At 45.0% G+C, this 22,589-nt stretch overlaps 1 protein-coding gene across 4 annotated transcripts in view; it reads right to left on the bottom strand.

Moving 5' to 3' along the window:
• The window catches only part of Bphl (biphenyl hydrolase like), a 36,422-nt gene that overhangs the window by 2,819 nt on the left and 11,014 nt on the right, over window positions 1-22,589 (bottom strand). For all 4 annotated transcript variants that reach the window (XM_031358034.1, XM_031358036.1, XM_031358035.1 and 1 more), the window contains exons 5-6: window positions 11,482-11,613; window positions 8,112-8,235 (exon numbers count right to left, since the gene is read on the bottom strand). In XM_031358034.1, the coding sequence (XP_031213894.1) occupies window positions 8,112-8,235; window positions 11,482-11,613 (256 nt within the window). The remainder of the gene's footprint in view (window positions 1-8,111; window positions 8,236-11,481; window positions 11,614-22,589) is intronic.

Below are 22,589 nucleotides of genomic sequence, written 5' to 3'. Positions count from 1 at the left end.
TCTGTTTGTCAAAGCCGAATCCCGTGCCCACCTGGCCAGAACCGCTCGTCCTGCGGAACAAGGGACCCAGCAAGAAATCCCGGTCCGCGGCAGATGGATAGATGAAAGTATAAAGAAAATTATTCTCCTTGATGCCTTTTCTTAGTGCAAATCCTCCCTTCACCCTGTGTGGAACCTACTGTCAATCCTCTTGGGAACAGGACCAGAACAGCCAGGCATAAACACTCAGCCAGGCAACTACTCTGCTGCTGACCCATTCCTTACCCAGACAATAAGAGGATACACATGCCTCCCTGAGTGGCTTTCAAACAATCACATTCTCCAGGAAAACTAGTGGGAAAGCCTACCACTAAACACATGGCTCAGACGCCAGTAAAAGCCCTACAAAGTTCCTATTTGTAAGGCGAGGGTCCTGTAGCATGTTGTGCCTTTAGAAAAAGATCCCAGGGAGAGGCTGTTAAGTCGGGGTACACCCAGTGGTCATCTGAGCTCTGCTGACTCAGCCCCTCTTGGTCACGGAGCATGAGATGCTGATCTTGCCATACTACCATTTTGTCCTCACCCTCGCTATTCTCGGTTTTCAAACGAGGCTGCAAGCACTGTCCAGTAGTGATGAGGCCTGAAGAACGTGCTACAGCATCTTCACTCTGAATGAACATGACAACATTCTCAGTATCTTATGAACCTTTAAACTGGCCAGGGAGAGTATGCGAGCTTCTGCCTTCTCTGGAAATGAGCGGCTGGTTCTCTGTGAGGGGCTCTTGTCCACCATGAAGGTGGATGGCAGCAGATCACATACACCCTTTCCTCATCCCTCAATGGCAGAGCTTCAAAGCCATGCAAATCCACCTGCCCATAACAGACTTTCTATTCAGAAATAGGATGTTTTCTTTTTGATTAAGCCTTTGAGAAAGCCCTAAGAAGACGGTAAGGAGTGAGAACTATGCATTTCTTCTAACTGAGGTTAGAAGGCACTGTCCCCAGACTTTACCCTGCTAGACATTAGGGGGTTGGGGGGAGGGCAGACAACTCAAGGGGCAGCTTCTTTTCTTAAATCTAATAATCATAGCTCAGGCATGGAAAAGAAGCTAAATCACGTCAGTGACTCCTACCCACTCTCCATGGAGCACTTCCACCAGGTCTGCAGGACTAGTCATCTATTGTGTTGGGCTGGAGAGAGAGCTCAGTGGTTAAGAACACTGACGGCTCTTCTGAAGGTCCTGAGTTCAAATCCCAGCAACCACATGGTGGCTCACAACCATCCATAATGAGATCTGACGCCCTCTTCTGGTGTGTCTGAAAACAGCTACAGTGTACTTATTTATAATAATAAATACATCTTAGAAAAAGAAATATCTACTGTGGTCTGTGGTGGACAAACCTGCCATGACTCCAGGGATGTGGCTGGTGCTACCAACCACAGTGCAAGATGGACATGCACTATGGAGGTCATCAGTGGGTGAAGGGCTTTATGGAGGGAGCATGACCTCTGCATGCAGCTACAGCTCCCCTCCCCCACCACTGAGCCACCATCTTCACCTGAAAAATGGTGGTAGTAATGGTACCCCTGAGATTATAGTGGGGACCAAAAGAAAGATCGCATGTAAGGGCATATGCACTGGTCTGTAGGCATTTCATTGGTATCTGCTTTTGTTTTGTTATATATTATACTTTGTGAAAGTTCTAACAGCATATTAATGAACACAATTTATTTACATTTATTGGCTGACATAAAACCTCCAATTGGAAGCTTTTTACCTTAAGAAAATATGTTTAAGATTTGCCTGGTGTCTTAGTCAGGGTTTCTATTCCTGCACAAATATCATGACCAAGAAGCACAGCAGGAGCTGATGCAGAGGCCATGGAGGGATGTTCCTTACTAGCTTGCTTCCCCTGGCTTGCTCAGCCTGCTCTCTTGTAGAACCCAAGACTTCCAGCCTAGGGATGGCACCACCCACAAGGGGCCCTACCCCCTTGATCACTAATTGAGAAAATGCCACACAGCTGGATCTCATGGAGGCACTTCCTCAAAGGAGGCTCCTTTCTCTGTGATAACTCCAGCCTGTGTCAAGTTGACACAAAACCAGCCAGTACACCTGGAAAGGCTCAGACTCTGGTCCTTTTGAGTCAAAAAGGCATCAGCCCTGGAGATTTTCTATTTGAAGTTAACACTGTAGCCACAAGGGACTCTAGCTGACAGCTCTCCTGACCTTCCTAGGGGAGAAGTGTTGGGGAATGTTTTATGCATGTGTTCAGATGCTGATTACTGTGCTCAGAGATCTAGTTGGATGTTGGCATTGTCAAGCATCTCCTGTCTCAATGTTGTGTAAAAACTGTTTTCCATCACCTCTGGTTGGTTAATACAGAGCTGATCAGTCACTAGCTGGGCAGGAAAGAAGGGGGGCAGGGCTTCCAATCCCAGTGAAGAGATCCTGGGTGGATAAAGGAGGGAGAGAGAGTGGAGGAATGAGTTGCCAGGAGAGAACGGAGAGGATGGGTGGATCAGGAGCAGACAGAGCAAGACTAAAATGGCAGGTAACATCACATGGCTGGGAAACTGCTGGGAAATAGGCCAGGCCAGCATGGTCAGGTTAGAATAGATGAGAACCCTGCCCAGCTATAGTGCAAGATACTTATTAATTAATATACCAGGTCTCCTTGCCATTATTTCAGAGCTTTCGAGGGCATAGAAAAGCCATGAACATTTACAGAGAAGTTATCAGGACATGGGGGGTAGGAACTCCCAGCAAGATGTAGTATACAAGCGTGGGCTGCAGCAGGTGCCTTCCATCAGCCTCTCCTTCTTCCAGGACCCTGGTCTTGTTTTGTTATCTCGATGAGTGAAGGAATTCTGTCCTTAGTGTGAACCAGCTCCACCTTCATGCTCCAATTCACACTGCTCCAGCAGGCTGGGACATCTCACATTGGCAGCTAGACTTGGAGAGCCGAGGAAGCAGCAGAAAGAGGGCTTCCCTCCCTTCAGTGACCCAGACTAGAAGACAGTAACTAGCCCACCACCTACTGAGATGGACACTCCTGCCACATAACTCCACTAACATAACCTCCAGGAAAGCCTCCTCAAGATCAAGAACTCTGGAGGGGAGCATGTGCCAGTCAGCCTTTCCCCATAGTCATGGTTAATTTCACATATCAATTTGACTGGGTCTCAGGGTCCTCAGGTGTTTAACTAGATGGTATTGTGATTGTGCCTGAGTGTGTTTGGGGATGCCATTAAAACCTGAATCCATAGGCTGAGTAAGGTGATTAGTGCCCTCCCTAGAGCAGAGCTGGTTCAGTCTGTTGAAGGTCAGGTTGAGAAGCTAGTACCTATGTTTTACACACCAGAAACCAAGCTAGAGATGTCATGTGCAATACTCAAGGACACACAGTCAAATGCCACTCCAGCTCTCTTAATCCCAATGTCACAAATGCTATTCAGCACCCTTTTATTCCCAGACATTTCTCCCTTAGGTTCTCCCTTTGGCTGACACAACCCTGCAATGTCATTCTGTAAACATTGATTTTTACCCCTTTTCTCTCCTGCTTGCCTGGCTCCCAGGCCTGCCTGACCATATAGCTGGGTCACTTCAGAGTCTGACCTCTGGGTGCCTACTCCTGATGCTTTGTACATGTTTTCTGCCTTCCTCCCTTTCTACATTCTGCCTCCCCCAACAGAGCCTTTAAAATGTGCTAGATTAGATCTGATTATTCAATGGGATAAAAATCAAATCACATGCCGAGAGCTGTTTAAAAAGGTATGAATAAGGAACCATGTGACTGTGGGGTTAAGGAAGTGTCCCTGAGGGGGAGATGCTGAGCTATGACATGAAGGGTAAGTATGCTGGACAGGCAGGAAGGGAGTAAGGGACATGGAGGTTTGCCGCTGGAGCTGAAATGCAGATTCTGGTTTCTGTTAATTCCTGAGATTTGAAGCCTCCTCAGAAACACAGAATGATCACCATGCCCTTCATATGCTGAAATGTCAGCATCTCTAAAGTAACTTAGTTCTAAATACAGTTATATCCCCATATGTTATGACTAGCAACCTTATAAAAAAGGCAAAGTGGGTCACAGGATCAGAGGAAAGTTTGTCTATGAGCTGGGGAGCAAGGACTTTGTCAACAGCGCCATCCTGGACTCTAGAACTAGAGAAGATCCATGTTTATGTTGTAATGGCGTCATGTCTTCATAAAGCTGCCACATGCAACAATATTGAGGCTGGGGGTGTTGCTTTGAGGTGAAATGCCCTGATCTTATGCCCAACAATGTAGAAAAATGTTAAAATGAAAAACCATATATTAAAAATGCATCTGCTGGGGCAGTGGTGGTACACACCTTTAATCCCAGCACTTGGGGAGGCAGAGGGAGGTGGATTTCTGGGTTCAAGGCCAGCCTGGTCTACAGAGAAAGCTCCAAGATGGTTAGGGCTTCACAGAGAAACTTTGTCTGGAAAATAAGAGACAAAAAACAAAAACAACAACAAAAACTGCCAAACACCACAGCTTAGCCTTGCCTATTTTAAACATGCTTGGAATGCTTACATCTACAGCTGGGTGAACTCATCTCCTATGCCACAGACCCTGATTCATAATAAAGGGTTGAGAAGTTCCTGTAGTTTAGTGAACTCTGAACTGAACATGGAAAGCCTATGGTTGCACAGAATGCTCTGATATTACTGCAGAGCTGAAAGTCTTTCTTAGAGGACAGCTAAGGCAGAAAGCCTCTAACGTCACTGAAGCAGCCACGCTAGCTGGTTCACGGAACAGTGGCTTGACCTTGCCATGTGCTCAAATTTTTCCAGTCAGTCCAGCTCTGCTGCCTCCAGGAGCCTCTTCACATCAGCTCTAGAGTATGGCTGGTGCCAATTAACACTTGACAAGATTTCCCGATAGCTGCTGGGGCTGGCTGTAATGGCAAGTGTCCACCCAGAGGCTGGCAGACAAGACAGGCGAGAAGCCTGTAAGCCTGGAGGGAGGTCTGGCTAGGTAGGAGCCCTGAAACTAGGGTCAGGGCAGGAGGACTCAGAAATCTAGAAATCTAGAAAGACAGGGTCCGTTTACCTCACTGCTGCAGTCCGAACAGCTCTCACCATGGGTTTTACACAAGAGCTTCTTGGGGAGAAATGCAGCTGCCTAAAACTAAAACCTTAAAACAAAGGCCTCTTTGCTTTTGAGAGACTATGATTCCTCTCCTGTGAAGAGAGAAAAGAGAAGGGAAGGAGACAGATTGGCAAAGCTGGAGGCTGGTCTCCTTCCAAGGGCAGTAAGATGCACCAATGGTGTGACTCATACATAGCAAGTACTTCTTGGAAAAAAACTTGTGAGCCCAGATTATGCTTTTAAGTGTAGTTAAAGGCATGTCTGGCAAGGTGTGCTACTGTCCTGCCTCACAGCAGATGCACAGCAGGGTCTGCTGCTCTCGAACCAAGTTTCTTTCTTTGGGATCCCAAAGAAGCCAGCGGTTGTCTGGTAGGCTCCCATCCAACAGAAAAGGCTCTTTTAGCAAAAGGAGTGGAAAATACAGATTGTTTTTAGAGAACTGTTGCTAATAACATTTTACCTCCAACCCATCAGTTCCAAAGGATAGTGATGTAAGAAAATGATTTTCAACCAAATGCACAGGAAAGGCATATTTTTCTTCACTATTGATGTATTCTGTTGCTAGGAGATAGGTTTGGAACAGAATTCCTAGGCCAAACTATTTTAGAGACAGATGTTTAATGAGCTTGGCTTTTTAAGGGAAGTCTCTGCATTTATAATGAGGGTCAGAGTAGGAAAAACGGTCATTTCTGAAGCAGAAAACAATTAACTAGGCCACCTAGCATCTCTCTAATGGTATGTTCATAAGAGGCAATTGTACTATGGTGAAAAAAAGCTGTTTTAGGAAAATCCAGGACTTGTCGTAGACCAACTAAATGGCTTAAAATACCATTTAACATCAACTGGCCTTGAATTCTCATCTACAAAATGGAACAATTTTCCCTAAGTTTGTAGTAACGTATAATAAGTAAAATATCTTTAAAATATATAGTGTTATATGGAAACATCACATTGCTCACTCTAGATGTATAAAATTAAAATAAAACATAGAAACTGAGGTGTGTAACTGAAGTTGTGGCCATTTGCGGGATTCTGTTTTCTTCCACTCTTCTCCACTCCTGTTCTTCCAACCTTTTAACCCCCTAACACTTGGTATGAGAGAAAAAAGAATAGAGGTGAAAGAGGGCAAAAAAAAAAAAAAATCATTATAATACTTCCTGCTGATCAGGGGCATCCATCGAGTTTCTTAGGGCAAGTTTGATCTTGCCAACAGGATATCTGATTTTTTCTTTTCATCTCTTTGTACACGACTACTTGACAAACTACATCTAACTACCAGCTGGCCAACTAGCCCCTCCTCTTGGTCCCTCGAATGTATATATTCTCTGAGAAGTCCCCAGAATTCCAAATGTTACACACTCGCAGAAACTATCTTCAGCTGGCAAAATCACGCCCCTGCTAGAGCACGGGGTAAATTACAGTCAGCTGCTGTGGACAGTCTGAAGCAGCCCCATGTCCCACATCTGGGATTAAAACCAAAACACATTCTTATAATATTTATGTGTTTTTAAAGAAACCAAAATTCTCACTCCGGAGGTACACAGAAAGCATCTGGGAGACTAATAAGAGAATAAGCTATTTGGATTTTGTGCCACAACCATGGCTCATAGCTTTATAGTTTATAAAAGTCAAGTTTGAAAATGCCATATTTATTATGGATTTCTAAATTTTTATAAAAGTCCTCCATGTTTACTCACAGTGTAATTTCAACCTTTATTTTTCACTTATTTTATATTCTTCCCAAAGTGGTTGCTGTTTCTACTCACATTCTTGCGTTTGCTTAACTCAAGGTTGAACTGATATAGAAGAATGTAGTGGAATGTGAAGAATAAAATAAGATCTTTCAATGTAAAAAATTATAAATATATACATATATATATATACATAAACACACACATACACATACACACACACATATGAATTGCTATGTAATTGTATTTTGTTGTGGAATAAGAAAACCTCCTCCCTTATTTCTAAATCCTAGAGAATTTCACTGTTAAGATACACAGAGGAGATTCACTCATAGGCAGTGGAGCTGTCAGGGTGCTAGCTTTCCCTTCTGGGCTTCGGGGACTCAGGCACATGAAGGGGCTGAGTACATATTTAAGGTGGCCATGACATGTAAAGTTTCACAATGCAATTTTAGTGATAAAAATTTTCCGGGCTGAGCTGGGACATGGGGCTGCTTCAGACTGTCCACAGCAGCTGACTGTAATTTACCCCGTGCTCTAACAGGGGCGTGATTTTGCCAGCTGAAGATACTTTCTGCGAGTGTGTAACATTTGGAATTCTGGGGACTTCTCAGAGAATATATACATTCGAGGGACCAAGAGCAGGGGCTAGTTGGCCAGCTGGTAGTTAGATGTAGTTTGTCAAGTAGTCGTGTACAAAGAGATGAAAAAAAAAAATTTCGGCTGGTGAGATGGCTTAGCGGTTAAGATCACCAACTGCTCTTCTGAAGGTCCTGAGTTCAAATCCCAGCAACCACCTGGTGGCTCACAGCCATCTGTAATGAGATCTGACACCCTCTTCTGGAGTGTCTGAAGACAGCTACAGTGTACTTACATGTAATAAATAAATAAATAAATCTTCAAAAATTTTCAGAGTTGAATACAAAATATGACTATATCTATGTGGGTGGCTACCAAAGGATAATCTACTTTTTTGGTTTGGTTTCATGAATGTTTTTATTGTTATTCTTTTAAATGAACTAAAAATCTCAAGTTATACCGAGTTGTTACCAGTGCTTGCTACAAATCTAACGTGATACTCTTGTTACAGAACTCAGTGCCTGGGAACAGACGGTCTCTCTGTACTCAAAGACATTTACCAGAATCCTTCTGCTGAGGATCCCCACAGCTCAGGTCCTCTGTGCCTGTGGTACTCTCTGACCAAATGAGGACCATGTATCCTAAAGTACCCTTCTCCCGCTTCTTTTCCTTCCTACGGCTTCTCTTATTTCCTTAGAGGCTTTGTGGTGCACAGAAGTCGTGAAGCTGTAACGAGACTCACCGTGACCCTTTCACCTGCTCGAGAAGGAAGTCGGCATGAAAACGTGGGACCAATGGGTCCTTCTCCCCATGCACAATGAGGGTTGGGCACTGGACCAGGGGCAGCAAGTGCCGGCAGATGTTACCTGAGAGACAAGACCACAGGGATTCAATTGCCTTAGCACAGTCACTCTGCAGAGATGTCCTGTTGCTAGACTTTGGACATCAATGCTTCAGAAGGCACCAAAGGCTTAGTCCCCAGAGAGGTGCCATTAGGAAGCAGCAAAGGCCTCAGAATGTGGCCTTGTGGGACACCCTTAGTCACTGGGGACATGTGCCTGAAGGGGATTGTGAAACCCTAGCCTATCTTCTCTTCCCTCTGCTCTCTGACTTGAGAAGCGACTGGCTGCCTCACCACAGGTGCAAAGCAATATGGCCACTTGTTCATTGGCTGGGACCTCTACAACAAGCCAAAGGAAGGCTTTTCTGTTATCTTAGGTGTTTGTAATCCATGGACATACACGTCCCTCTGCATCTTGGCTTTTCTATCAGTGGAAGCAACTTGATCTGGGGTTTCTTCCAGTATTAATATTGTTATGCTTCGCTTTTCTTTTCCTGCGGTCTGTCTGCTTGTGTTGATGCTCTACTAGTAAATAAACAGCTTTTCTTGAGTTAAGTCCATTATTCATGTAAAATGATAGAAAAATCAAATAAGCAAATGATAACCCCCACAAGTCTTATATTACAGAGACTGCCTGTCAGTCACGCGGATGGTATCTGGCATTTGAAGCCCTTTATTTTGAGTCTGTGCTTCAGCGGCTGAAGCCTAACCAGTCCTTAGGGTGGGGAACTTCACAATGAAGTTAGCCTGTATGGAGAACACAAGCTCTCAGTGTTTGTGTCTTCATGACACTCCTGATGATCACACCTTGGTGGCTCCTTGCCAGCTAGAGTTTCTGTCTCAAACAGCAATAATCACAGTTGCCCGTGTCTGTTATGAGGCTGCACATACGGCCAGCGGTATCGAAGGTTCTGGGTATCCAGGCCAGCAGCTCCTTCTTCACTCCCCGCCCATCTCTGCCTGTACCGAAAGGAAGGTGCTGTAGCACTGAGCTGGCTGGGATCCAGTACATGTGGCGCTGCCCACCGGGCAACAGGCCCTAGCCCTTCTCTTTGGCTGGGGATTGCTGTCCTCCAAGGGAACGTCACCAGTTGACTGGGTCTCCGAAGCACTCCTCTCCAGTCACCCGGCAGCTATCTGAGGTGATGCTGATGAAAGCCAGCTCTGTCTCCACTTGCTGCAGAGGATCTGTTAATGCTTGCAACACTTACACTTTTTGAGGGGTGTGAAGGAAGACACGTTTTTTGCTGGTCTGGCACGCACTACATAGACCAGGTTGGCCACAATGTCACAGATTCACTTGTCTCCGCCTCCAAAGTGCTGTGATTAAAGGCACATGCCACCATACTTACATTTTGACTCATCCAATATCACCAAACATTTGTAAATTAGATAGATTTATTTATTTATTATATATATGAGTACACTGTCACTGTCTTCTGACACACCAGAAGAGGGCATCAGATCTCATTACAGATGGTTGTGAGCTACCATGTGGTTGCTGGGATTTGAACTCAGGACCTTTGGAAGTGTAGTTGGTGCTCTTAACCGCTGAGCCATCTTTCCAGCCACTAGATGCTTTTTTTTAGAACAGTAATAGCACTTTCATAGCACTCTACCATAGCTGAATGTATATTATCTCACTTAATTCCCACAAAACCTTTATGAGGTACATATTAGCATGCTTCCTGGAAACCTAGTCACTGCACAAAGCCAGCCCAACAGCAAGCCAAGACCTCAAACCCAGGCCTGGGTGACCCCCACAGCTGTGCAGTCACTCATGCCGGACTAAGTGTCTGTAAAACTGAACACACGGGCACGGACAAGACTCCCATTAGATCAGTAAAGGCAGAAGGGAGATGAACTGAGTCCTGCTGTAAGATGATTTCCATATTGGATTTTCTAGTCAGGATGTGTTCCTGAACTGTCGATTTAACAAGTTCTCTGCTGTCATGGAGAGCTGGCTCACTAGGCTTAGTGGCATTTTTTTTTTTTTCTGTTGTTTTAAGGTGCGCGGTAACACATTTTAAAGATCTGTTACTGCATGGAGACTGCATTTCAACAGGCTCACTGTAAAGCAAGGATTTGTTCTTTTGAACTTAAACCAGACATGTAACATTTCCAAAGTCCCTTTCATTGCAAAAGCTTTGACGTTACACATGATTCATGCTGGAAAGGATTACCTAATAGATTAAGCTGTCCCTTGAGACACAAGCATTCTATAACTGAATGTCCCCAGGATTAAATCTTAGCTACTCTGTTCTTGCAGCAATTACAGAGATAAGGAGAGGAAAGGAGGCAATAGAGGGACTCCCAGCAGCTCGCTGCAGTTTGGGTCTTAGCATTTCCGAAGGCTCCTTCCTGTGTTAGGGCTTGTTCCTGAGTGTGGAGAGGAAGGGAGGAGGTGGAACTTTTTAGAGGTGGGTCTTAGTGAATGGTCATAGGCCTTTGGAGGAGAGGTAGACCTAAGTTTATCCTCTCTTTCATTTTTGCCAATGAGGTAATGGTTTTCCTTTGCCAAACTCTCCTATCATGACTCAATGCACCATCCAGCCTTAAAGGCAGTCGGTTTCCCAGTCATGGACGAAAACCCCCAGAACTAAGTCACAATGCACCTCTCTTCTCAGCGAGCTGACTACTGTCTCAGGCAACAGGAAGCTGACTAAACACACAGCTATGTGTAAATAAACTTAAGGATGTTAATTCTTGCTGGGAATCTTATTAATTTTTCAGATAAACAAAAGGAGGTATTTGCCCACAGCTGAGGTTCTATCACTTGGCTCTGAAGACGGAAAGAGGATTTGAACAGTCTCTTTCTTCCCCCTCGCCAGCTCCACTGGGGCTGAGGATCACAGTAGAGATTTCTTCCTGCTTTGTTCTAGAAGTAAAATGAGTAGTAGGTGGACCCATTCAAACAGGGAGGAAATGTCTATATGGTGGTTCTCTCTAATGACCTCTTCTTCAATTAGAAAGTAGAAACAGGTTTCTGGAGAACAGATCTGTGCAGACACATAAGCAAAGGACTGAAGGGAAGTGGGGAGATTGCTGTTAAAGCCTCAACACAGACCTTTACTCACACGGTCCTGCCTGGCATTTACACTAATTACACAAGGACTCCTATTGTGCATGATGAGCAGTGTCCCTGTTCACATGATAACAGACTGGGGATAATGGGTGGGTTTATTTATCATGGAGGAATGCTGGGAAGCTAAGGGAAGAACTCAAGCCTACCCTGCAATTAGCAAAGGAACCATTAGTCCATGCAACGTACCCTCTGGCAGATGTTTAAACTGGCTTATGCCATCCACCCACTTCTCACAGGTTTTGGCAAAGTAGTCATATCCATACAGGGCTTCCAGGGGTTTCCTTGCCTTCTCACTCCATTTAGAAACATCTCGGATACCTGAAAAACCAAAGTGTGGATAAGGATGAGTCCAATCTCACACTAACGTATTACCTGGAAGTAATACACACTGACATCAGATGGCATTTTCTGCAGAGTACTGACAGTGCCCAGCACCTGGTATGCTCTCAGGGTATACTCGCTGAATGGAACTACTCAAGTGCAGGGAGTCATTGTGATTTACAACTAAACTGCCTTCTAAAGATAGTGCCTACCTCTGCCTCTGAAAATTGGTCTAGATGTTCAGAGGGAAGCCAGAGTGAGCTGACTGCAGAGACTAGGGTAGTTGAACTGCTTGGTAAAATAGGAAAGATTTCAGAGAGGGGTGTATTTAAGTTGGTTAAAAAATTAAGAGGGGGCAGACTTCAGAATAAATAATGGAGAGTGGGAAAGAGGCTAGCAAAGGTGTGATGAAAGCCTGGAGGGAGGGCGTTCAATGGTTAAATATTTGCCCTTGTGAGGCTCTATGCTTAATTCCTAGTACCACTCCTATCCTCCAAAATATAGCAATAGTAAGTTAAAAATTGCTGTGGATACCTGCACTCTGAGCTGCTTGGCAGACCACACCCTGTGAGGGGCCATCTTGCAGTAGAACAACCCCATCTTTCATAAATATAATTATTAAAACAAATCTTTCCTAGGGGCTAGAGTGATGGCTTAGTGGTTAAAAGCACTGGCTGCTCTTTTAGGGCACCAAGGTTCTATTCCCAGCACCCACATGGCAGCTCAAAATGGTCTATAATTCCTGTTCTGGGGGATACGATCCCTCTTTTGTCCTCTGTGGGTACCAGGCATGCATGACATGAAGGCATGCATGGATGTAAAACACTCAGAAACATAAAATTTAAAAAATATATATTGCGTATGTTTGAGGATCTGTGTATGTGGAGACCAGGGACATCATCGAGTGCCATTCCTCCTTACCTCTCTACCTTGTTTTATGAGGCAGGGCTCATGGGTGAGGCTAGGCTGGCTGGTTATGGAGGCCTGTCTGTTTTTCCAGCACTGAGCATGCACTGCACTCACCCTTTCACATGGGCACTGGGGACTAGAACTCAGGTCCTCATGCTTGCAGAACAAGTACTTTACCAACTGAGCTTTCTCCCCAGATCGATGAAATGCAATTCTCATGATTTAACAGAGTCATAGTAACTAGTGAACATGTATGAGTGAGTCCATAAGAGAGACAGCAAACCCCATGAACAAGGCCAGTGAGGAAGGGTGATTCACAGTGGGGCTGCTCCAGGGGTCAGACAGCCATCAGCAAGGAGGAGCCAAGTCCAATCTGAGTTCATGCTCATTGTGTCCAGACAAGGGTGACCAGCTGTCACTTGTCATGGGGTCTGTGCAGCCAGCAGTCATCAATTTCATGGGGCCTCATCCACTGGACATGGTAGGAGTGTTTCCACCAACATGAGGTAAACCAATTGTCCCAAGGAAAGGAGTGCACAAACTACTAGGCAGTTTGCCCAACAGTATCTGAATACAATCCAAGGACTTAAATAACTCCCTTATAGAAATACAGTAGAACACAGCTAAACAGGTAGAAGCCCTTAAAAAGGAAACATAAAAATCCCTTAAAGAATTACAGGATTCTTTAAGAATTCACAACCAAATAGGTGAAGGAATTGAACAAAATCATCTAGGATCTAAAAATGGAAATAGAAACAATAAAGAAATCATAAAGGGAGACAACCCTGGAGATAGAAAACCTAGGAAAGAGATCAGGAGTCACCAACAGAATATAAGAGATAGAAGAGAGAATCTCAGGTGCAGAAGATAACATAGAAAACATTGACACAATAGTCAAAGAAAATGCAAAATTCAAAAAGCCCAAAACATCCAGGAAATCCAGGACACAATGAGAAGACCAAACCTAAAGATAACAGGTATAGAAGAGAGTGAAGACTCCCAAGGTAATGGGCCAGTAAACATCTTCAACAAAATTATAGAAGAAAACTTCCCTAACCGAAAGAGATGCCTATGAACATACAAGAAGCCTACAGAACTCCAAAGAGATTAGACCAGAAAAGAAATTCCTTCTGTCACATAATAGTTAAAACACCAAATGCACAAAACAAAGAAAGAATATTAAAAGCAGTGAGGGAAAAAGGTCAAGTAACATAAAGGCAGACTTATCAGAATTATACCAGACTTCTCACCAGAGACTATGAAAGCTAGAAGATCCTGGGCAGATGTCATACAGACCCTAAGAGAACACAAATGCCAGCAAAACTATACCCAGCAAAACTCTCAATTATCATAGATGGAGAAACTAAGATATTCCATGACAAAACTAAATTTATGCAATATCTTTCTACAAATCCAGTACTACAAAGGATAATAGATGGAAAATGCCAACACAAGGAGGGAAACTACACCCTAGAAAAAGCAAGAAAGTAATCTTCTTTCAACAAACCCAAAAGAAGATAGCCACACAAACATAAAAATAACAAAAAAAGAAGGAAGCAACAATCACTATTCCTTAATATCTCAATATGAATGTACTCAATTCCTCAATATAAAGACATAGTCTAACAGACTGGATACATAAACAGGACCCAGCATTTTGCTGAAAAGATCTTTACCATCTGATAGAGGGCTAATATCCAGTATATACAAAGAATTCAAGATGTTAGACCCCAGAGAACCAAAGAACTCTATTGAAAAATGGAGAACAGAGTTAAAACAGAGAATTTTCAACAGAGGAAACTATAACAGCTGAGAAGCACCTAAAGAAATGTTAACATCCTTAAATCATCAGGGAAATGCAAATCAAAACAACCCTGAGATTCCACCTCACACCAGTCAGAATGGCTAAGATCAAAAATCAGGTGACAGCAGATGCTGACAAGGATGTGGATAAAGAGGACCACTCCTCCATTGCTAGTGGGATTGCAAACTGGTACAATCACTCTAGAAATCAGTTTGTCAGTTTCTCAGAAAATTGGACATAGCACTACCTGAGGACCCAGCAATACCACTCCTGGGAATATACCCAGAAGATGCTCCAACATGTAAAAAGGATGCATGCTTGACTATGTTCATAGAAGCCTCAATTATAATAGTCCAAAGCTGGAAACAACTCAGATATCCCTCAGCAGAGGAATGGATACAGAAAAGGTTATATATTTACATAATGTAATACTACTCAGCTATTAAAAACAATCACTTCATGAAATTCACAGGGAAATGGATGGAACTTGAAAATATCATCCTGAGTGAGGTAACTCAGTCACAAAACAACACACATGGTATGCATTTTAGTGATAAGTATATATTAGCCCAAAAGTTTGGAATACCCAAGATTCAATTCACAGACTGTATGAAACCCAATAAGAAGGAAGACTAAACTATAGCTGCTTCAGTGCTTCTTAGAAGGGGGAACAAAATACTCACAGGAGGAAATATGGAGATAAAGTGTGGAGCAGAGAGAGACTGAAGGAAAGGCCATTTAGAGACTGCCCCACCTGGGGATCCATCCCATATACAGTCACCAAACCCAGATGCTATTGTGAATGCCAGGAAGTGTTTGCTGACAGGAGCTTCATATGGCTGTCTCCTAAGAGGCTCTGCCAGAGCCTGACAAATACAGAGGTGGATGCTTGCAGTCAACTATTGGACTGAGAGTGGGGTCCCCAGTGGAGGAGTTGGAGAAGGGAGTGAAGGAGCTGAGGGGGTTTGCAGCCCCACGAGGGGAGCAACAGTGTCAACAGGCCAGACCCCTCAGAGCTCGCAGGGACTAGACCACCAACCAAAGAGTACACATGGAGGGACCCATGGCTCCGGCCACATAAGCGGCAGAGGACGGCCTTGTTGGACATCAGTGGGAGGAGAGGCCCTTGGGCTGGAGAGTGTTTGATGCCCCAGTGTAGGGGAATGCCAGGACAGGAAGACCGGAGTGGGTGTGTAGGTGGGTGGGTGAGTACCCTCACAGAGGTAGGGGGAGGGGAAATGGGATAGGGGGTTTCCAAAGGGGAGACCTGGAAAGGGAAAAACATTTGAAATGTAAATAAAGGAAATATCCAATTTAAAAAAAAAGAGAAACGAGAATCTAAGAACCCAATGGGTTAGTGCTTAGCACAGTGTGCCCTGCTAAAGCACAGGATCTTCAGTTGGGAACAGCACAAGGTCCTTTTAGTGAATTAGTTTATGTAGATTTTTAAAATGAAAGGTGTCTATGGGAATATCAGATCTGCGGTAAACCTTCAGAATCCCAGAGGAAATAGCAAAAGATCTCAGGGCAGGGAAATCCAGCTGCTACAGGAGGGAGCCAGAGGTCTTACAGTGATTGGAGCACAGGCTTGGAAGTCAAACTGATTGAACAGGAGTTCCAGCTCTTAGACTTACTGTTGTATGAAACCTGGCAAGTTACTTAATTTCTCTGTGCTAATTTTCAAATCAGAAAATATGAATTATATTAACTTTGTAGATTAAACAGTAAGAAATTACAGGGAATTTGCTGACAACGATGCCTGGTATGTAACACATACTCAAAAAGATTCCTTTGTATTTATAAATTTACTTCAGATAATTTATTTAAAGAGGAAGTCATTTCTGTCCGAAAGCATAATCATTACCCCAAATTAGTAATTATGCTTCATAGGCAAGTGCCCAGAATAACCAATTGAGTCAAACTATTTGTTGATTCAAAACAGAATTTGGATTCCAAAGACACTGGTATATCCCCCCTCTTTCTTTTAGAGCATATGACCCATGCCAAACAGTAGAACCATAATGAAATCTTATTAATTTAGCTCAGTAAGCATCCAGGAAGCCTGCTAAGTGCCTGTTTCCACCACTATAAACCTGGATAATGTGGTGGTTTTAATGAGAATAGCCCCTAAAAACTCATATGTTTGAATACTTGGTCCTCAGAAAGTGAAAGTCTTTAGGAAGGATTAGGAGGTGTGGCCTTGTTGGAGGTGGCATGTACTAGGGGTGTGCTCTCAGGCTTCAAAAGCCTATACCATTCCTAGTGAGCTCTCTCTGCCTCTTGCTTCTGGACCAGATGTGAGCGCTCAGCTACTCCTCCAGGACCATGTGTGCTTGCCTGCTGCCATGCTTCCCACCATGGTGGTTATGAACTCTAACCCTTCATCTTAAGAGTCTTGCAGACAGCATCCAAGGCACAGTAGCTGCCTATCCATATGAAAAACCACCAGGACTCCTGGTTTCTCGGGGTTTGCTGTCTCTCTTATGGACTCACTCATACATGTTCACTAGTTACTATGACTCTGTTAAATCATGAGAATTGCATTTCATCGATCTGGGGAGAAAGCTCAGTTGGTAAAGTACTTGTTCTGCAAGCATGAGGACCTGAGTTCTAGTCCCCAGTGCCCATGTGAAAGGGTGAGTGCAGTGCATGCTCAGTGCTGGAAAAACAGACAGGCCTCCATAACCAGCCAGCCTAGCCTCACCCATGAGCCCTGCCTCATAAAACAAGGTAGAGAGGTAAGGAGGAATGGCACTCGATGATGTCCCTGGTCTCCACATACACAGATCCTCAAACATACTACATATGATTTTTTTTTTAAATTTTATGTTTGTGATTATTTTGCATCCATGCATGCCTCCATGAAGCCACAGAGCATTGAACTCTACAAATGCCGTGTTCTCCCATGATGACATTTATTGCTAAATAGGCCCAGTAAAAGAGATCGGAAACAACTAATGTAAACCGTAACAATTACCACGCACTGGAGCGGGGCTGCCAGCATCAGTCCTCACTGTGTGAAGTGTTTTAAGGAAAGCAAGTGCACATGGCATGCAGGAATGGTGGCAAGCTGACAGAGGATCTGTTGCTCAAGGTGGTTTCTGAAGATAGACAGGCAGGTAGCATACAGAGCGTAACAGACATACTGGACAAAGAGATGGTTTTGGCACTGGGTAGCATGCAGCAGCACCAGGTGTGTCGGAACACTTCAGTCTTTTTCTCACAGTGGCACACAATTTAGAGCTTCAGGATTGATTACTCTGGAATTTTCTATTAACGATTTCAGCTGAGTGAAGCTACAGAGAGTCAAGCCAAGGCAATGGGAGGCTGTGTTCCAGTCTGAACCCAGTATGTACTGTGCTCCTGGGTGAATCATTTACCAAGGTAAGACATTTAGCAAGAGGAACATATCAAGAGGAAAGACTGAGTTCAGGTTGTAGACATAACGATGTATCGATGTGGTAACCAGATAAGAATCACATGAAGAGTCCAGTATGTGGGGCTCAGGAGAATACAGAGAAGGGCAGAGTGAGAACTGAGCATGGCATGGTGGAGTACACCTGCAGTCTGAGTCACTCCAGAGGCTGAGGCAGGAGGACAGCTGGAGCCCAAGGGCTTGAGCCCAACATGGGCAACACACGGAGATGCCGTCTTTAAAAGTGGGGATGGTGAGGCTGTGAGATAGTTCAGTCAGCATAGTGCTTATTACACAAGCACAAGGATCTGAGTTTGACTTCTAGAATCCATGTATAAAGGTCTGAAGGTAGTGGTGTACACTTATAATCCAGGTGCTGAGAGAGCAGAGACCAGCGGATCCCTGGGGCTCACTGGCTAACCAGCCTCCGCTAAGCTGTGAACCCCAGGTTTAGTGAGAGATCCCATCTCAGAAAACAAACAATACCTGAAGTGGACCTCTAGTCTCCAAGTGCATAGCCACATACATATGCATCCCCACCCGGATACACATACGTGTGAGTGAGTGTCCCCAAGCCCCAAGTAAAAGAGGAGAGGGTCAGAACAGAAAGCAAACCTGGCTCTCGAGGGCCTCAACGACACTGCCCCACATACCAAAGTCAGAGAGCAAACAGAGAGGGATGCCAGGGCCACGACAGCACAGTGGACAGAAAGCCAATCCAGAGGGAGCTGGTGAAGAGGCTGTGCACTGTACCACGCACAGTAGGAGACTGCTTTCAATGGCCACGGGGAGGGTTCGGGGGAGAACACAGAGCAGCAAAGAGTCTGGAGGGTTTGGTTACTTGGAAGGCAATGTTTCCACTGGACTGCTAGGTCAGAGGCCTCCTTCCAGGATGAGGAAGTGGCCAGGCTGGTGAGGGAGGGAATCAGAGATAGCCTGGACAGTGAGGAGTATTGTGGGACTGAGAGAGCGTTTTGTTTCAGGAAGCAGGGAAGGTCAGAGCCATTGTGATGGGAAACTTATCCTTCAGTGAGAGTGCCCAGGACAAAGTGCCATCGTGTGGGCATATGCAAAGCATTACAAGGGCCACCAGGCTTAGGGCTGTGGGGCCTGGGCCTTGGGGTGACACTGAGAAGGATGTGGGCTAGGAGAGGGGAAGGTGCATCGAGGAAGGGCAGCTTATCAATGCAGGAAGCCCACAGGAAGATAGAGACAGAAGAGTTAGAGCTGGAGTGGAGCCAGACTTGGGGGCAGGGGTGGGGGGAGGGGCGGTGAAGCTGAGTGGATCTCTTTGAAGTTACTAGAGGTTTTTTAAGTGGGAAATGGAATCGCTTGATTTTTGTCCTACAAAGGATTTCTTTTTCTTTTCTTTTTTTTTTGCTATGTGGGAACAGAATATCCCAAGAGGTCAAGGTTCTTAGTTAGGAGGGCAAGGGGTCTAGGGAGGAGGATATAACTCAGGAGTCATTATGTGGCATCAACAGAACAAAGCCACCAGGAGATGCAGAGGGCAGAGGGCAGAGGAAAACTGAGGCCTCAAGAGAAGGTTGAGTGCATTCAGAGGGGGTGGACTGCTAGCTGAATGACAGAGGAAAGGTGAGTAGAGATGGGGGCAACATTCAATTTTAGAACAAGATAGTCCAGGTCTGAGGGTATAAACTAAACCATAACAAATTAAAAGAACTGAAACCATGCAAATATGTTTCCCAAATCTAAAAGAATTAAGTGCTAATAGCAGAAAGTATCTAGGAAGGCCTAAGTATTTAGAAATTAAATGTTACATTTCTAAGTACCTACAAAGGAAGGCAAAGTCAGAATAGCTACTAGAAAAGATATTTTGAACTATCTTTTGATGAATGAAGATGTAACACATTAAAACCTGTAGGTGCTGCAATGGCTAATTTTGGTTGTCAACTTGACAGCACCTGGAACCAACTAAAACCTAAGCTGCTGGGCACCCCTGTGAGGGATTTTCTTAATCAGATCACTTGAAACAGGAAGACCCAATCTACATGTGGGTGGCACCTTCTGATGGCAGCCCAGATAAAAGAACAAGAAAGAAGGACATTTCTTTTTGCCTGCTTGCCTTCATTCTTGCTGGCAAGTCCATCTATCCTGCTGCTGGCTCTGCTGGTCAGTTTTATGTCAGCTTCACACAAGCTTAGAGCCACTTGGGAAGAGGGAACCTCAACTGAGAAAATGTTCTCACCAGACTGCCTGTGGACAAGTGTGTGGTGCACTTTATTGATGGATGATTGATACGGGAGAGCCTGGTTCACTGTGGGTGGAACTCCATGGGCTGGTGGTCCTGAGTGCCGCAAGGATACTTGGCAAACAAAGAGGAAGCCAGCAAGCAGCATCTCTCCAAGGCTTCTACTTCCATCCCTGCCCCCAGGTTTCCACCTCAAGTTCTTGCCCTGATTTCCCTCGGTGGTGGAGTATGACCTGAGAGTTGTAAGGTGAAATAGACCCTTTTCTCCAGCAGTTGTATTTGGTTTTGGTTTTATCACAGCAATAAGAATCCTAGCTAGGATACTGCAGCATTCCTTCATCAACATTCAAACCACCTTCTTCAGGATTCCAATGCTGACTGAAGGCCAATGGCTGTTCAACGGTTCTCTAGGCCTTCAGAATGGAAAGGCTAAGACATTCAGCCTTGCCAATGGAAACACTACTGGATTCTCAGTTGCTCCAGTGTGAGACAGCCCTTGATGGGCTGCCCAGACTGCCTCCTAATTTGTATGTAATAAATCTAATCAATCTAATAAACCCCCTTTATATATACAGGTGCTTAGCTCTCGAAGCTCTAGAGAAAAATTTACTGCATTAAATGATATGTTAGAAAAGACTAAACATCTCAAATCAATAATCTAAGATATTTTCCTTTGAGATTGGAGGGAATAAAGCAAATCAGAACTCAAGGCAAGCAGGAGGAGGACGGAAATAATGCAAGACAGAAACCAAGACCAAGTCACCATGAGAAGCAGCTGCTTTGAAAAGACCAGTGACTGGCGGGGCAAAGAAGAGGTGACACAGATGACCAATGTGGACATGGGAGGTATTTCTACAGACCTTACAACTTAACGCATGACTAAAATGCCTAGAGGATAGTGAGGGAACACTCCTGATGAGTTAAAAGTACACACTGTCTTTGACGACATTATCCTTGTCATGATGAGAACCATGCAGCAGAAGACCAGAAAGACCAGAACGCCCCCGAAGGAGAGGGAACACAGACACCTATTTTGATTAAGCTGTGGGCTGGGATACAGTGTGGTAAAGAGGAAGTACAGGGAAAGGGAGCAGGATTTTAGAGGAGGAATAATGTTTACCCATTGAGGCAGAGAGCAAGGGCCCAGTAAGAGAAGTGCAGGATTTGGAAGAGGCAAAGGCATCAGGTGCCAGAGGCAGCAGGGGCTCCTGGATGGCAATGGATGGCAATGGAGGAACAGGCTACTCAGAGCCCGGGTGGTGAGGACAAAAGTAGAGGCCAGATTAGGATCGCTTTCTAAATCATCTGTTACTTAAGAGTTTTGGATTGCTTTAAAAACAGGAAGAGCATAGAGAACTAGGATTCTAGAACAGGATGTAGCCTCCAAGTGGCTTACAATGAGAATAGCAGGATACCTGCAACTTCCCATAAGAAGGGCTCTGCAAACTTTTCTGTCAGGACCAAGGAGTAAATATTTGAGGCTCGAAGGCCAAGATACCCATCAAAGACATAATATAGGCACAGGTAAGGAGAGGAAATTCTGGACCCACTAGGGGCAAACCTCTTTGGTTGGGCCATCTATAGTTTAGTAAAGACAGAGAAAGCTTCCAGTGAGAAAGGGAGAGTCCTGATAGGCCAGACTGGCAGGCAGAAATGGTCAGAACGCCAGGTAGCCTCTCTTTCACCCCAGTGACCCCCAAGCCCCGGTATCCCCTTTCTCCTTCTAAGGGTACAATTCTCCTAATTCAGAAGTCTTGCTAGATGTACATGGCGGCTTTGCTCGCCCGGACAGCGGCAGTATCAACCAAACACCAAGACTTCTTCTCTCGGTTTACTCAGGAAATTTTCTTCTTGTGTTAAACAGCTCTTTTAGGTTTCTAAGTGTTACCAGCTCTTTCAGGTACCCAGGTATTATAGCTCTCCTAGGTTCCTAAGTGTTACCAGGTAGGTCTTTTAGGTATTACGGCTCTTCCTGCCTCCCAGGCGCCGCCCGCCTCTGTGGAATCCCGGTTCTTGCTTCTAGGTGCCGCGGCTCTTCCCGCTTCTGCAGGCGGGCGGCCGGCGGGAGTTCGCCGCTGCTCTTGCTTCGGGAATGGCAAGGCGTGGCGTGGAATCCCCTGACTGCCTGGAGAGCGCCCCTTTTTATACCTGTGCCCAAGCCCTCGTGGTTCTCCTGGATTGGTTCTCTGGCAATCACCTCATTAGCATACAGCTGCTTGGGAGGAGCTTGGTAGCACGCACCTGCTCGGGTTTGGTGCATGATTGGTTAGCATACACCCCGCTCGGGAGACACCTAATTTGCATGAGCCCACTCGGGAGGGGCACCTGCATGAGCCCGCTCGGGAAGGGCGCATGCGCAGTTGCGCAGTGGAATCGTCTATCGCCGCCACGTGCTGCCGCCACGTGCATATTGTCCTAGCGGCTGCTTACAGCTAGAGACTAACCAATGCCAAGGCTGGCTGCCTAGTAACTGCGAACATTCCCACAAGCCTTGGCTATGGTACAAGCCAGGCAGTAATGCTGGGTGTAGAAGAAAACTGAGGAAGAGTTAGGGTGTAGATGCTCCAGCTTGGTCTCCAACACATGAGCTAACTTTCACAGGTGCCTTAGATTTGCAAAAGCAAGTGGTAGGC

This window comes from Mastomys coucha, unplaced genomic scaffold (assembly GCF_008632895.1).
Source record: "Mastomys coucha isolate ucsf_1 unplaced genomic scaffold, UCSF_Mcou_1 pScaffold7, whole genome shotgun sequence".
Taxonomy (NCBI): domain Eukaryota; kingdom Metazoa; phylum Chordata; class Mammalia; order Rodentia; family Muridae; genus Mastomys; species Mastomys coucha.
Note: the sequence above shows the minus strand (reverse complement) of the source record. Positions and strands in the feature narration are given on the sequence as shown.